Below are 12374 nucleotides of genomic sequence, written 5' to 3'. Positions count from 1 at the left end.
ACTAGAGGGAATCAGGGGAAAAACATACAACAGCGGGACCCATTAGCTGCACAGGACATTGACCAAAATGAACTAAGCAACTTAATGGCAGTGATGGGAGGGAGGGAACAAGTGGGAAAGAGAGAACAGCTGATGCTTTGCAAAACAAAAGAAATGTACATATCACCCATGTGGAAGAAATAACTATCGCAAAGCTCATAGAACTCATAAATGTTATAGACCGTGATAGACAATTTGCTCGATAATTTGCTCCAGGAAAAGTAGAATGTGTTTGTGACTTTAACTGAACATCACTATCCCACAATACTGTGAAATTTGGGAAATTATGTAACCACTTAATCACAACAAAAAATTTGAAAAAAAAAAGATATTGTAGGGCTGGGTATGTGGCTTATAAAAAGATATTGTACATGTTTTTAATGTTGTCTTCTGTGCTGTTTCTGCAAGTTTGCTATTAAAATAAACTACCAAAAAAAGTTATTGTCCATAGGAGTTACCATTTCATAAGTCAGGTAAAGAGTACATTTCTTTTTGTTGTTGTTGTTGGTCATGGGGCTTGAACTCTGGATCTCAGCACTGTCCCTAAGCTCTTTTGCTCAAGGCTAGCACTCTATCACTTCCAGCCACAGCACCACTTCTGATTTTCTGATGGAGATGGGTCTCACAAACTTTCCAGTCTGGGCTGACTTCAAACCATGATCCTCAGATCTCAGCCTCCTTGCAGTACATTTCTTTTTTAAACAATGTCACTCCTTCCTTTGCTTTCCCCCAGTTTCTCCTACCTGCCCTGTTCATTTTTTTTATAATTTTCCACAGTGTATACTGAATATCATGACTGCATTTATTCACCCTTCCTTTCTTGCCCCCTTTGCCCTCCTAAAAACAAACAAACAAACAAACACTACCACCACCATCACCAACAATAAAATCTCATATTTCCATTTCCTGAAATTCATTTTAAATGTTCAGAGGAGTTGATTTAGCATAAGAATCCAACATAAGAATCAAGCTTGATTCTTATGCTTAATCTCCTCCAGCTATTTAATACTAAAGCTAAATAACCCTGGAAGGTTATCTAACCTGACCAAATCTCAACTTCCTATAGCAGGCCTAGGGCAGCAGGGTTAAAAGCCTGTACTCAATCAAATCAACCAGAGCACCTCCACTTCTGATTTGCAATTGTGTCTTCTATACAGTTTTAGTTGAAGAAAAAAGTCCTTTACTAAAAATAAAACTAAAGTTGTGAATCCCTGCCTATGTATGTTTACAGCTTTCTGCAAGTCACCTTGTTGTACATGAACAATTCTTTTTTTTTTTTTTTTTTTGTCGGTCCTGGGGCCTGAACTCAGGGTCGGGACTGTCCCTCAGCTCTTCAGCTCAAGGCTAGCGCTCTACCACTTGAGCCACAGCGCCACTTTCGGCTTTTTTCTTTTTGCTTATGTGGTGCTGAGGAATCGAACCCAGGGCCTCATGCATGCAAGGCAAGCACTCTACCACTGAGTCACCTTCCCAGCCCCCTTGAACAATTCTGACAGAAAGCCTATCATCCCAATTTACAGGCAGCCTGACTCCTCACACGAAGAGACACTGTTCCTTACAGGGCAACAGAGAGAAGCATCCAACTTTTTTCCCTAATTACATCCAGGGGTCCTCTCTCTATCTGTCTCCCAGAGCCTTACAGAGTTGTGCTTTCTCTTTTGGAAGTACTTGGTGACCACAGCTACTCAAATATTTATAGGTCTTACAGCCTGTGATTTTTAGCTGGAATGTGTCTCTAAAGAAGGGAAAATGTGGTCAGAAATTTATTCATTTACAGGACTACTTTGACAATTCTAATACAGTCCCATACTTCAACTCCAAAACTCACAATATTTGGGGGGGATTGAGGGGTTGTTGGAGGCAGTACTGGAGTTTGAACTCAGGGCCTCTCAATTGCTTTGCTTGGCTGATATTCTACCTAAGCCACAGCTCTAGTCTGGCATTTTGTTAATTTGGAGATCAAGTCTCCTGAACATTTCTACTTAGATTGGCTTCAAACCTTGACCCTCCAGATCTCAGCCTCCTGAATAGCTAGAATTACAGGTGTTAGCCACTGGTGCCTGGCTTCAAAACTCCTGATGTTTTTGTAATACAAATAAAAAAAATAGCTATTCAGGTGGCTGAGATCTGAGGATTATGGTTCAAAGCCAGCCTAGGCAGGAATGTTCATGAGACTCTTATCTTCACTTAATCACCAGAAAATGGAAGTGGCACTGTGGCTCAAGAGGTAGAGTGCTAGCCTTAAGCTGAAGAGCTCAGGCCCAGAGTTCAAGACACACACTGACAAAAATTAAAAGAAAAATAGTATTAGACAAAAAATGATTATTGTGTTAAGATAACAGGGTTTCCTAACTTTTTTCTACTGTTCCCTCTATGAGACAACTTCTAAGTCCCTCTCCATTTCTAACATTCTCCTCTGGGCATTTGCTAGCTTATCTCCAGCCAAACTTTCAGTGCTTATTAGTCCACTTGCTTATGTAGTTCTGTAGAAGCCTGACTATTTGGCTTCACACAGTAAAACTGAATCCCAAGGACGACAGAAGCTTATGCTATACAATTATGAGTTTCCAATTAGGAGACGGGTACAGTGACTATTATGTAATCCTAACTGGGAGTCAGAGACTGGTAGGATAGTGGTTTGAGGACAGCAAGGGCAAAAAGTTTCAGAGACTCCCAACTCAACCAATAAAAAGATGGGAATGGTTGTGCCATCTCTCATCCCAACTATACAGGAAGCATAAGTAGGATTGTGGCATAAACATAAACTCTATTCCAAAGCCAAAAAGGCAGGAAGTATAGTTCAAGTGCTAGAGAGCTTGCCTAGAAAGCATAAGTCCCTGAGTTCAAACCTCAGTATAAATATAAAGGAATACTATGAAGAAAAAAAAAACAGAAAAATTAAAACACAAGACTTTAGAGTGAAATAATTTTCTTTCTTTTTTTGGTCAATTATGGGGCTTAAACTTTGGGCCTAAATACTGTTCCTCAGCTCTTCAGCTCAAGGCCAGTGCTCTACCACTTGAGCCACTGTCCAACTTTCAGTTTTCTAGTAGTTTATGGGAGATAAGAATTTCATGGACTTTCCTGCCCAGACTGGCTTTGAACCGTGATCCTCAGATCTCAGCCTCCTGAGTAGCTAGGATTACAGGCATGAGCCACCAATACCTGGCAAAATAATTTTCTTCTACCACTTTTACCTCTGAATATGCAAATTACCATGATGGTTAATGTTAATCATCAACCTGATTGATCTAGATGTCTATTAGTAAAGTATACCTCTGGATATGCCTATAACTAGATCATTAGAACTGAACTCTAAATGATTTAATCCACTGATAGAATTAAAATTTGAATAGTCTATTGGGAGATGGTAGAACTGTATAAAGTAGGGCCTGGTTGGAGAAGCAGGACACTGAAAGAGTGTCTTTTCAGAGTCTTTCTTGCCCTCTCCCTTTCTTATCTCTGCCTTCCTGTTTCCTGGCCTCCATGAGATAAACAGCTATGCTCCATGGTACCATTCATCTTGATGTTCTGCCCAGAAACAATGGAGCCAGCTGACTGGAGACTATAAACTTTTGAAACCTTAAGCCAACATAATCCTTTCCCTTTTAAATAGTTCTACTCAGGTATTTGTCACAATGCTGAAAAACTGACTAATCTTATCACATTATTAGATATATCCCTCCTCAGGTTCTCTCCTTTTTTGAGAGGTACAACTTGGCAGTCACATTATCTATCTGGCAGTTGATACTTCACACACCATCAATTGATACTAAGCCATCTTACCCTTATGCCTGGTTTGAGATGAAGCTGGACAAGAGTATCAATCTCATAGCGGAAATCTGTAGGAAGGGTGGTAGCTTTCCAATTCTGGTTCTCTAAAGTTGTCTTGGTCAAAACAGTAGCAGCCTATTCATTAAAAGCAAAATTTAAAAAGCATTTGTATTAATAATGTCCTAAGGGTCTTTTCTTTTTATTAAAAGATTTCAGGAAGGATTTGGGTAACAGTAGTCTACCATCTGAGATGTCATGGTCCTGTGTATTATTTTTCTTTTTCTTTTTTTTTGGTCAGCCATGGGGCTTGAACTCTGGGCCTGGGCGCTGTCCCTCAGCTCTTCAGCTCAAGGCGAGCGCTCTACCACTTGAGCTACAGTGCCATTTCCGGTTTTCTGGTGGTTTATTAGAGATAGGAGTCTCACGGTCTCTCCTGCCCGGGCTGGCTTTGAACCGTGATCCTCAGATCTCAGCCTCCTGAGTAGCTAGGATTACAAGAGTGAGCCACTAGTGCCCAGCACCTGTGTATTATTTTTCAAGTCATTATTCTCATTATTCCTGCTACAGAGTCTGAGACTATTTTTCAGTGGTCCTTTCAGGGAATGAGGGAGAATGAGATTATCCATTTATTAAAATTAATTATCCATTTGTTAAAATTACAATTAAAAATACAATGACTTTCTAGTACTCTTACTTTGAACTACAGCACCACTTTTCTAAAATCCTTCTAAAAGAGAAATACATAAGAAATCACAGCTGCTAATAATTAAATACAAACCTTTGTTTTTCGAAAATACACATCAAAGTCAACATCATCATCAAAGTTAATTTCAAAGTCTTTCTTTGTACTCTTCTTTTTATTTTCTGATAGGGACGTAGATTCTTCTGCAGAAATTAACACAAATGACAATGCTGTTCACCTCAAAACATGGCCCAAGCCACTTCCTTATTTCATAGAATCTATTGACAGCCTCATTAACCACAAGGCAGCATTTACAACTGAGCCTTACAATAGCCAAGCATGTAAGGCTAGGACACCTTTTAAGGTCTGCTGTGCTTCAGTGTGCACTGACTCCTGGGTCATCTAAGACCGATGGGCACTCCCACTGTTGGAAGACATGCTGACATTAAGAAGCAGTGTGAAATCATGGGATCCCCATACTCCTGATTCTAAGGTTATTTACTCTTTTCAATAGGTCAATTTGTTGTTGGTGGTGGTCATGAGGCTTCAACTAAGGGTCTGGGCACTGTCCTGAGCTTTTTCACTCAAGGCTAGTAGTGCTCTACCATTTTGAGCCACAGCTCCACTTCTGGTTTTCTGGTGGCTAACTGAAGATACAAGACTCATGGATTTTCCTGCCCACACTGGTTTTGAATACAGATCCTCAGATCTCAGCCTCTTGCGTAGCTAGGATAGGTGTGAGCCGCTAGCGCCCAACTCAGTAAGTCAATTTTAACTGACCCTTCATACCAGGCCAGACAAACTGGCCAAAATGGAGGCTGGCTCATTTGTGTTTCTTCAGCTTGTACGGAGGTGTAAATGGACAGTGAATGGCACTTCCTTTCCTCGGCTGACTGGCAGGCTGGTCAGCTACAATACCTGACATATTCTCTTAAAAGTTCCATCTGGAAGTACATACGCTTGTGTCGAGGCCTAAATCGCCAGTGATCTGGACCAGCCCACATCTTCATGGTCCTGGGACTGAAATAGGAATATTCTCCAGGTTTCATTGATAGAAAGGGACACATAGTCCCAAAGTCTCCATCTCCAAGGGAAATCATTTCTTTCCTGTAATGCACATAAAATTATTTGTTCATATTTACATGTAAAGATACTATGTCGTCACTGGACCTAGTATCTAATCCCCATTCCATAGAAGGAACAGCATTTCTAAAGTAACTCCAATATAAGTCTTTCATTAACAATCTCCTAGTTTTTACTTTTCCAGTGATTTTGCTTCTTAATTTTATAACACATTCATACATACTTTGTAAAATGCCAATGTTCTCACTTGGTAATAAAGTTAGAGAGAAAATAAGGTGTTTGTATATACTTATATTTCTTTTCTTCTGAAATATTAAGTTTCTTCTTTTTTCTTGCAGAACTAGATTTGTACTCAGGCCTTTGTGCTTGTTAGGCAGGTGCTCTATCACTTGAGTTACACCTCAGCCCTTTTTGCTTCAGTTTATTTTCAGATGAAGTCTGAATACTTTTTGCCTTGAACCAAGATCCTCCTATCCCTTCTGCCTCCCATGTTGCTGTGATTACAAGTATGTACTTTCATGCCTGACTTGTTTTTGAGATAGGGTCTAATTTTTTGCTAGGTTGGACTTGAACTGCAATCCTATCTTTTGGCCAGTCCTAGGGCTTAAACTCAGGGACTGGGCTCTGTCCCTGAGCTTCTTTTGCTCAAGGATAGCACTCTACCTCTTGAGCCACAGTGCTACTTCTGGCTTTTTCTGTGTATGTGGTACTGAGGAATCGAACCCAGGGCTTCATGCATGCATGCACTCTATCACTAAGCCACGTAACCAGCCTCCAATCCTCACTTCTACTTCCCAAACAACTGGAATTATATGCATGAAACACCACATTCAGCTCCCTTAGAAATTAAGTTTTTAAGCCAGGTGCAGGTAGTTTATGCCTGTAATCCTAGCAACTCAGGAGGTTGACATCTGAGGATCATGGTTTGAAGTCAGCCTGGGCAGGAAAGTCTGAGAGATTCTCATCTCCAATAAACTATTCAGAAAAAGCTGGAAGGAGCACTGTGACTCAAGTGGTAGGGCACTAACCTTGAGTAAAAGAAGCTCAGGGACAGTACCCAGGGCCAGAGTTCAAGCCCCAGGACTAGGGAAAAAAAAAAAAAAAGAAATTAAGTTTTTATGTAAGACTACACTGATACTAAAATGCCAGAATTTGAAGCTAGACAATTTTCTGAATCCCAGCCTTGGGATCTTTCTACATACAAGGTTTCTTGCCACTCAGTTGACAACTCTTTATTCTGTCTTCATTATTCCCCCAAAATGAAGTCTCCAGCAGACAATTCTGTAGTTTCTATTAGACTGAGAAGATGTTGATCAAATTTAAACACTCAGTTCCCCAAAAGCTTTGGGAACACTTTCCTAATCTGTCATCCATATTCCTTCTGCTGTTCATGATCTGTCAGCATGGCAATTTGGTTTGAGTTTTCACCTTCCTGCAAGGACTGGACAATGCTGGGAAGCATGTGAACATGCTACCCTCTGAAGGGAACAGCAGTGAGGAGACCAGTCAGGAAGTAACTGAGGACCTGCACTGAATCATACTTATGACTAGTCTGATAGACTAGAGTAAGATTAAAAAAGCAAAAGGGGAACTTAGGTTTTCTATATAGAATACTAAAAAATATTTTAAAAAACTGGGCACTGGTGACTCATACCTGTAATCCTAGTTACTCAGGAGGCTGAGATCTGAGGATCGTGGTTCAAAGCCAACCCAGCAGGAAAGTCCATGAGACTCTTACCTCCAATAAACCACTCAGAAAATTAGAAGTGGTGTTGTGGCTCAAGTAGCAGAATGCTAGCCTTGAGCTGAAGAGCTGAGGGACAGCACCCAGGCCTAGAGTTCAAGCCCCATGACCAACCAAAAAAAAAAAAAATTTTTTTTTTAAAGTGTCACTGTGCCTCAAAGTGGTAGAGTGGTAGAATGCTAGTCTTGAGCGAAAAAGCTCAAAGACAGCACCCAGGCCCTGAGGTCAAGCCCCACAACCAACAACAACAACAAAAAGAATAAAACAAAAAATAAATCCAGTTGCATATTTATCACGTAATTAAAATTTTTTTCTAACTTATTTTATTGTTGTTTTAGAAGTGATATACAGCAAGATTACCTTTACATACACCAGGTAATAACTACATTTCCTTTCACATAGTATCATCTGTTCCCTCATTCTTTTTCCTCATTCTCTCCCTCCTATCTGTACCCACAAAAAAAAAAAAAACAATTTAAGAAAAAAAGTCCTTTGTTTCCATATCTTTGAATTTCATTTCAGTATGTATCCTGTTTTATATACATATGAAGAGGCATTTGGGTGTTTTAAAAAATAAAATACACTTTAAAAAAATTAAAAAAAAATGGGGCCGGGAATGTGGCTTAGTGATAGAGTGCTTGCCTAGCATGCATGAAGCCCTGGGTTTGATTCCACAGTACCACATAAACAGAAAAGGCTGGAAGTGACACTGTGGCTCAATTGGTAGAGTGCTAACCTTAAGCAAAAGAAGCTCAGGGTCAGTGCCCAGGCCTGGCAACACACACACACACACACACACACAAACGCACACGCACATACGCACGCACGCACGCACACACGCGCACGCACAAACAAATTTTTTTTTTTTTTTGGTCATTCGTGGGGCTTGAACTTTGGGCCTGGGCACTGTCCCTCAGCTCTTCAGCTCAAGGCTGGTGCTCAAGGCTTGAGCCACAGCGCCACTTTATGTAGAATCAAACCCAGGGCTTCATGCATGGGAGGCAAGCTTTCTACCACTGAGCCACCTTCTCAGCCCCACACAATTTCTTTTTTGGTCTGTAAAATATGTTCTGTGTCATGGAAGCTGGTGATTAGCCTTCATTGTTAGGTAACAAACATGCTGTAACATGAACTCTTAATAAAGAAAGAAGATCCTCTTAGGGCTGGGAAGGTGGCTCAGTGGTAGAGTGCTTGCCTCACATGCATAAGGCCCTGGGTTTGATTCCTTAGCACCACATAAGCAGAAAAGGCCAGAAGTGGTACTGTGGTTCAAGTGGTTGAGAGTTAGCCTTGAGCTGAAGAGCTCAGGGACAGTGCCCAGGCCTAGAGATCAAACCCTATGACTGACCAAAAAAAAACAAACAAAACACACACACACACACACACACACACACACACACACACACACACACAAAGAAAGAAGATCCTCTTAATCCTATGGACATTCTGTTAAAATTTTAGAGGCTGGGCATTTATAGGCAAAGGTATGAAGTACCCAGGTCCTTTCCTAAAAGCGTAACTCAGGGCTATGCAGAGGCCTAACAGGTTTCCTGAACCCAATTCCTTCATACTGCTGGGTGAAAGTTACCCTGTATAAAGCTGATTCTATCACTCTATAACAGAAACTACAGTCTCTTCATATGTCAAGGCTGCTCCTCCAAATTTCTCCACTACCCCCACACCACTACTATTATGGAGACATTATCCCCCGCTCCCTCTTTTCCTCCCTCTCTGCTATCTCTTTATCTCCTTTCCTCATATCACAGGGCCCCTCTACTTCAGCCCTAGCTTGGTCCCTTGTACTAACACAAGCAAACTAAAGGTCTACTCCCAGCTAGCACCAAGTGCATTAGCCAGTCCAGCAGAGTGCTTTATTCTTACAAACAGAGTGGGCTTGGCTATGTGCTCCAACCACTGCCTAGGACTTTTAACCATGGCCAACAACTTCTAAAAATGTACAGTGCTATAGAAATGTCAGCAGAGAACAAATTGCCCCACTCCCAGTGCTGTAGGAAGAAAGATATGCAACTCTACTTCTGACCTGTGAACATGTCAAAATGTTGTCATCCAGGGATAGGTGTGGTGGCTCATGGCAATAATCCTAGTGACTTGGGAACTAGATATTGGATGGAATATTCAGGATCAGCCAGGGCCAAAAAAATTAGAGAGACCCAAGTCAGGTACTAGCATCTCAAACCTGTAACCTTACCTATTCAAGAGGCTGAGAGCTGTAGCATCTCAAACCTGTAACCTTACCTATTCAAGAGGCTGAGAGCTGGAAGATCATGGTTTAATATCATTAAGGGCAGAAAAGTTCTCAAGACACTATCTCCAAAAAAGTCAGCAAAAAGCTGGATTGATACATGGCTCAAATGGTAGTGTACCAGCTGAGCACTCAAGCCAAAGCGAGCTCAAAGCCCTGAGTTTAAACCTTGGACCAATTAAAAAAAAAAAAAAAAACACCTCAAGAAACCTTTCTCAGTAAATAAAAAGCTGAGTATAGTGACATGTATATAACATCCCAGCCATGAGAAAATTGCAAAAGATTTCCATCCAGAAAGGCCTGAGGAATAAAGATGTTTTTTGAGAAACTGAAGAACTAAATAACTAAAGAAATAGAGTATCTGCCTAACAAGTACAAAGTCCTGCATTCAAACTCCAGTATTACCAAAAACGAAAAAAAAAAAAAGAAAGAAAAACTTTATCTGAAACAATATGGGAGGTGCTGAAACCGTTATTAAAACTCCCTCGGATGTCACCTCCCTGATGTCACAGGTTCTTCTCTGACATGTGAAAATGTGATTTAAAAGAGTTCATCACATGGGGTTGGGAAGGTGGCTCAGTGGTAGAGCACTTGCCTTGTATGCCTGAGGACCTGGGTTCAATTCCTCAGCACCACATAAGCAAAAAGAAAAAAGCCGAAAATGGCGCTGTGGCTCAAGTGGTAGAGTGCTAGCCTTGAGCTGAAGAGCTGAGGGACAGAGCCCAGGCCCAGAGTTCAGGCCCCACTACCGGACCCAAAAATAAATAAATAAATAAAAGAGTTCATCACAGAATGTCTGAAATACCATGGTGAAATACCTTGGTGCAATTAATATACATTAGAAAAAAATTTTTACAATAAAGTTAAACAGCCCACAGGATGGGTGAATCAGCAAGAAAGGGTTGGGCTAACAAGGGAGATGAATGAGGATGAATATGTAGAAATAGTTGTTTGTATGTATGAAAATAGAAAAATGAAACCTGTTGAAGCTGTTTTCAGGAAGAATGATACACATGTGGAAATGTCACAATGAAACTCCCGTTATACAATCACTGCATGCTAAATGGAAAAAAAAAGTGGTCGAGTGTCAGCTGAGCAAGCCAGCCAAAAACAAGTGAGATGCTGAGCTCAAACCCCAGTACGTCCCCCAAAAAGATGCTACTTAAATATTTCCAAAATGAGATTGCTTTCTGTGTGTGTGTGCTGGTTAATTAGAGACAAAGTCTTTCACACTTTTCTGCCTATCTTCAAACCTCAATTCTCCATCTCAGCATCCTGAATACCTGGGATTAAAGGTATCTACTAGTGCCTTGCTCAAACAGTAATTTGAAGTCAGCCTATCTGGTCACCCAGTAATGCCCACCTCTACTCACTGCTTACCTTTTAGGAAGTTACCACTTTTTTCTGTAAGCAGTATTCAACAGGCCAGTTTCGGTCACTGATATTCAAGGATATGGCACAAAGTGAGCGTACACAGATTATGTGAAGGGAACACTCTCTCCATGAAAATGTATGTGATAACCACCATCACAGTGAGGTAGCTATGAGATAGTAGTTTATTCGGTATTTCATAGTACTCTATAGTAGTTTATTCAGTACTTTATGATTCTAATCCTTATAAACCCTGGTCACCAAGGTGGCTTAGCCAACATACAAAGTCAGATTTGACTCCACTGTGAATAAGATATGGGGTTCATCTGAGGTATATGTGACACATAGCCCAGCCAACCAGAGCTGAAATCACATAGCCGCAGCAGACCTGTTTAGAATGGAAAATGGCTGGGAATGTGTCTTAGTGGTACAGTGCTTGCCTAGGATGCATGAAGCCCTGGGTTCGATTCCTCAGTACCACAAAAACAGAAAAAGCCACAAGTGGCTCTGTGGCTCAAGTGGTAGAGTACTAGCCTTGAGCAAAAGAAGCTCAGGGACAGAGCCCAGGCCCTGAGTTCAAGCCCCAGGACTGGCAAAAAAAAAAAAAAGGAAAATACCTCTGAAAACTTCCTGGGACCCTAAGAGACTTACTGGAAGCTTTGGACCTGGCCGGGCTTTTTCCAGCTCTGGATTTCTTCACTATCCCCAGCTGCGGAATGGTCTTGTTCATCACTGGCGTAAAAGTCATCCTCCTGGTGTCCATCCAGGAAGTCCCTGTCATCATTCTCTTCAACCTCGGCATCCATGTCAAATACCTGATCATTCTTCTTAAACTTGTCAACGAGAGCTGACACAGACTAGAGGAACAAAAGAAGATTCTCTAGTTTTCATTCCTTCAATTGCCCAGCTCACCCAGTTCACATTCCAGTTTCTAGCTTTTTTTTACCCTGTGCCATCTCTCCCTGCCCCCCAGCTCCCAGAACCATTGCACTCACGAGAGCAGTCACTGAGGAAGTTTACATTGTGCAGAACAGGATGAGGCTGTATTGTGTTAGGCACATTTTGTAAACCATGAAACAGGAATCTGTATTCATTAATTGTATGTTTGGAAAAACCAGTTTTCCATGGTGATCATTTCTTTTGGAAGTTGTAGTTAGTAGGTTAAAGGGGCCTTGCTAAAAATACACAAAGGAAGGCTTTACACATGACAATTTCTCAGGAAACTATGTGCCAAGAGACTTAACCCCAAAGAGCAGGAAATGCTTTGAGCTTGACAGCAGCCTGAGACCAGAGGCGACTTGGATAACCACACTCAAGAGAAAGTCTGACAAAAATGTCCATTAATGAATGGCAGGGCAGCCCTGCCATAGGGAAATAGAAGAAGGAACATAAAGCTGACCTCAGAATCCATTCAGTTC

The 12374-nt window shown here is 41.2% G+C and overlaps 1 protein-coding gene across 2 annotated transcripts in view; it reads right to left on the bottom strand.

Annotated features, from left to right (window-relative positions):
* Ncaph (non-SMC condensin I complex subunit H) overlaps positions 1-12374 on the bottom strand; it is a 62310-nt gene that overhangs the window by 31781 nt on the left and 18155 nt on the right. For both annotated transcript variants that reach the window (XM_042695411.1, XM_042695409.1), the window contains exons 9-12: positions 11608-11813; positions 5454-5602; positions 4592-4698; positions 3826-3948 (exon numbers count right to left, since the gene is read on the bottom strand). In XM_042695411.1, coding sequence (XP_042551345.1) covers positions 3826-3948; positions 4592-4698; positions 5454-5602; positions 11608-11813 — 585 coding nt within the window. The remainder of the gene's footprint in view (positions 1-3825; positions 3949-4591; positions 4699-5453; positions 5603-11607; positions 11814-12374) is intronic.

This window comes from Dipodomys spectabilis, unplaced genomic scaffold, assembly GCF_019054845.1.
Source record: "Dipodomys spectabilis isolate Male_0828 unplaced genomic scaffold, ASM1905484v1 ptg000187l, whole genome shotgun sequence".
NCBI classification, from domain to species: Eukaryota; Metazoa; Chordata; class Mammalia; order Rodentia; family Heteromyidae; genus Dipodomys; species Dipodomys spectabilis.
Note: the sequence above shows the minus strand (reverse complement) of the source record. Positions and strands in the feature narration are given on the sequence as shown.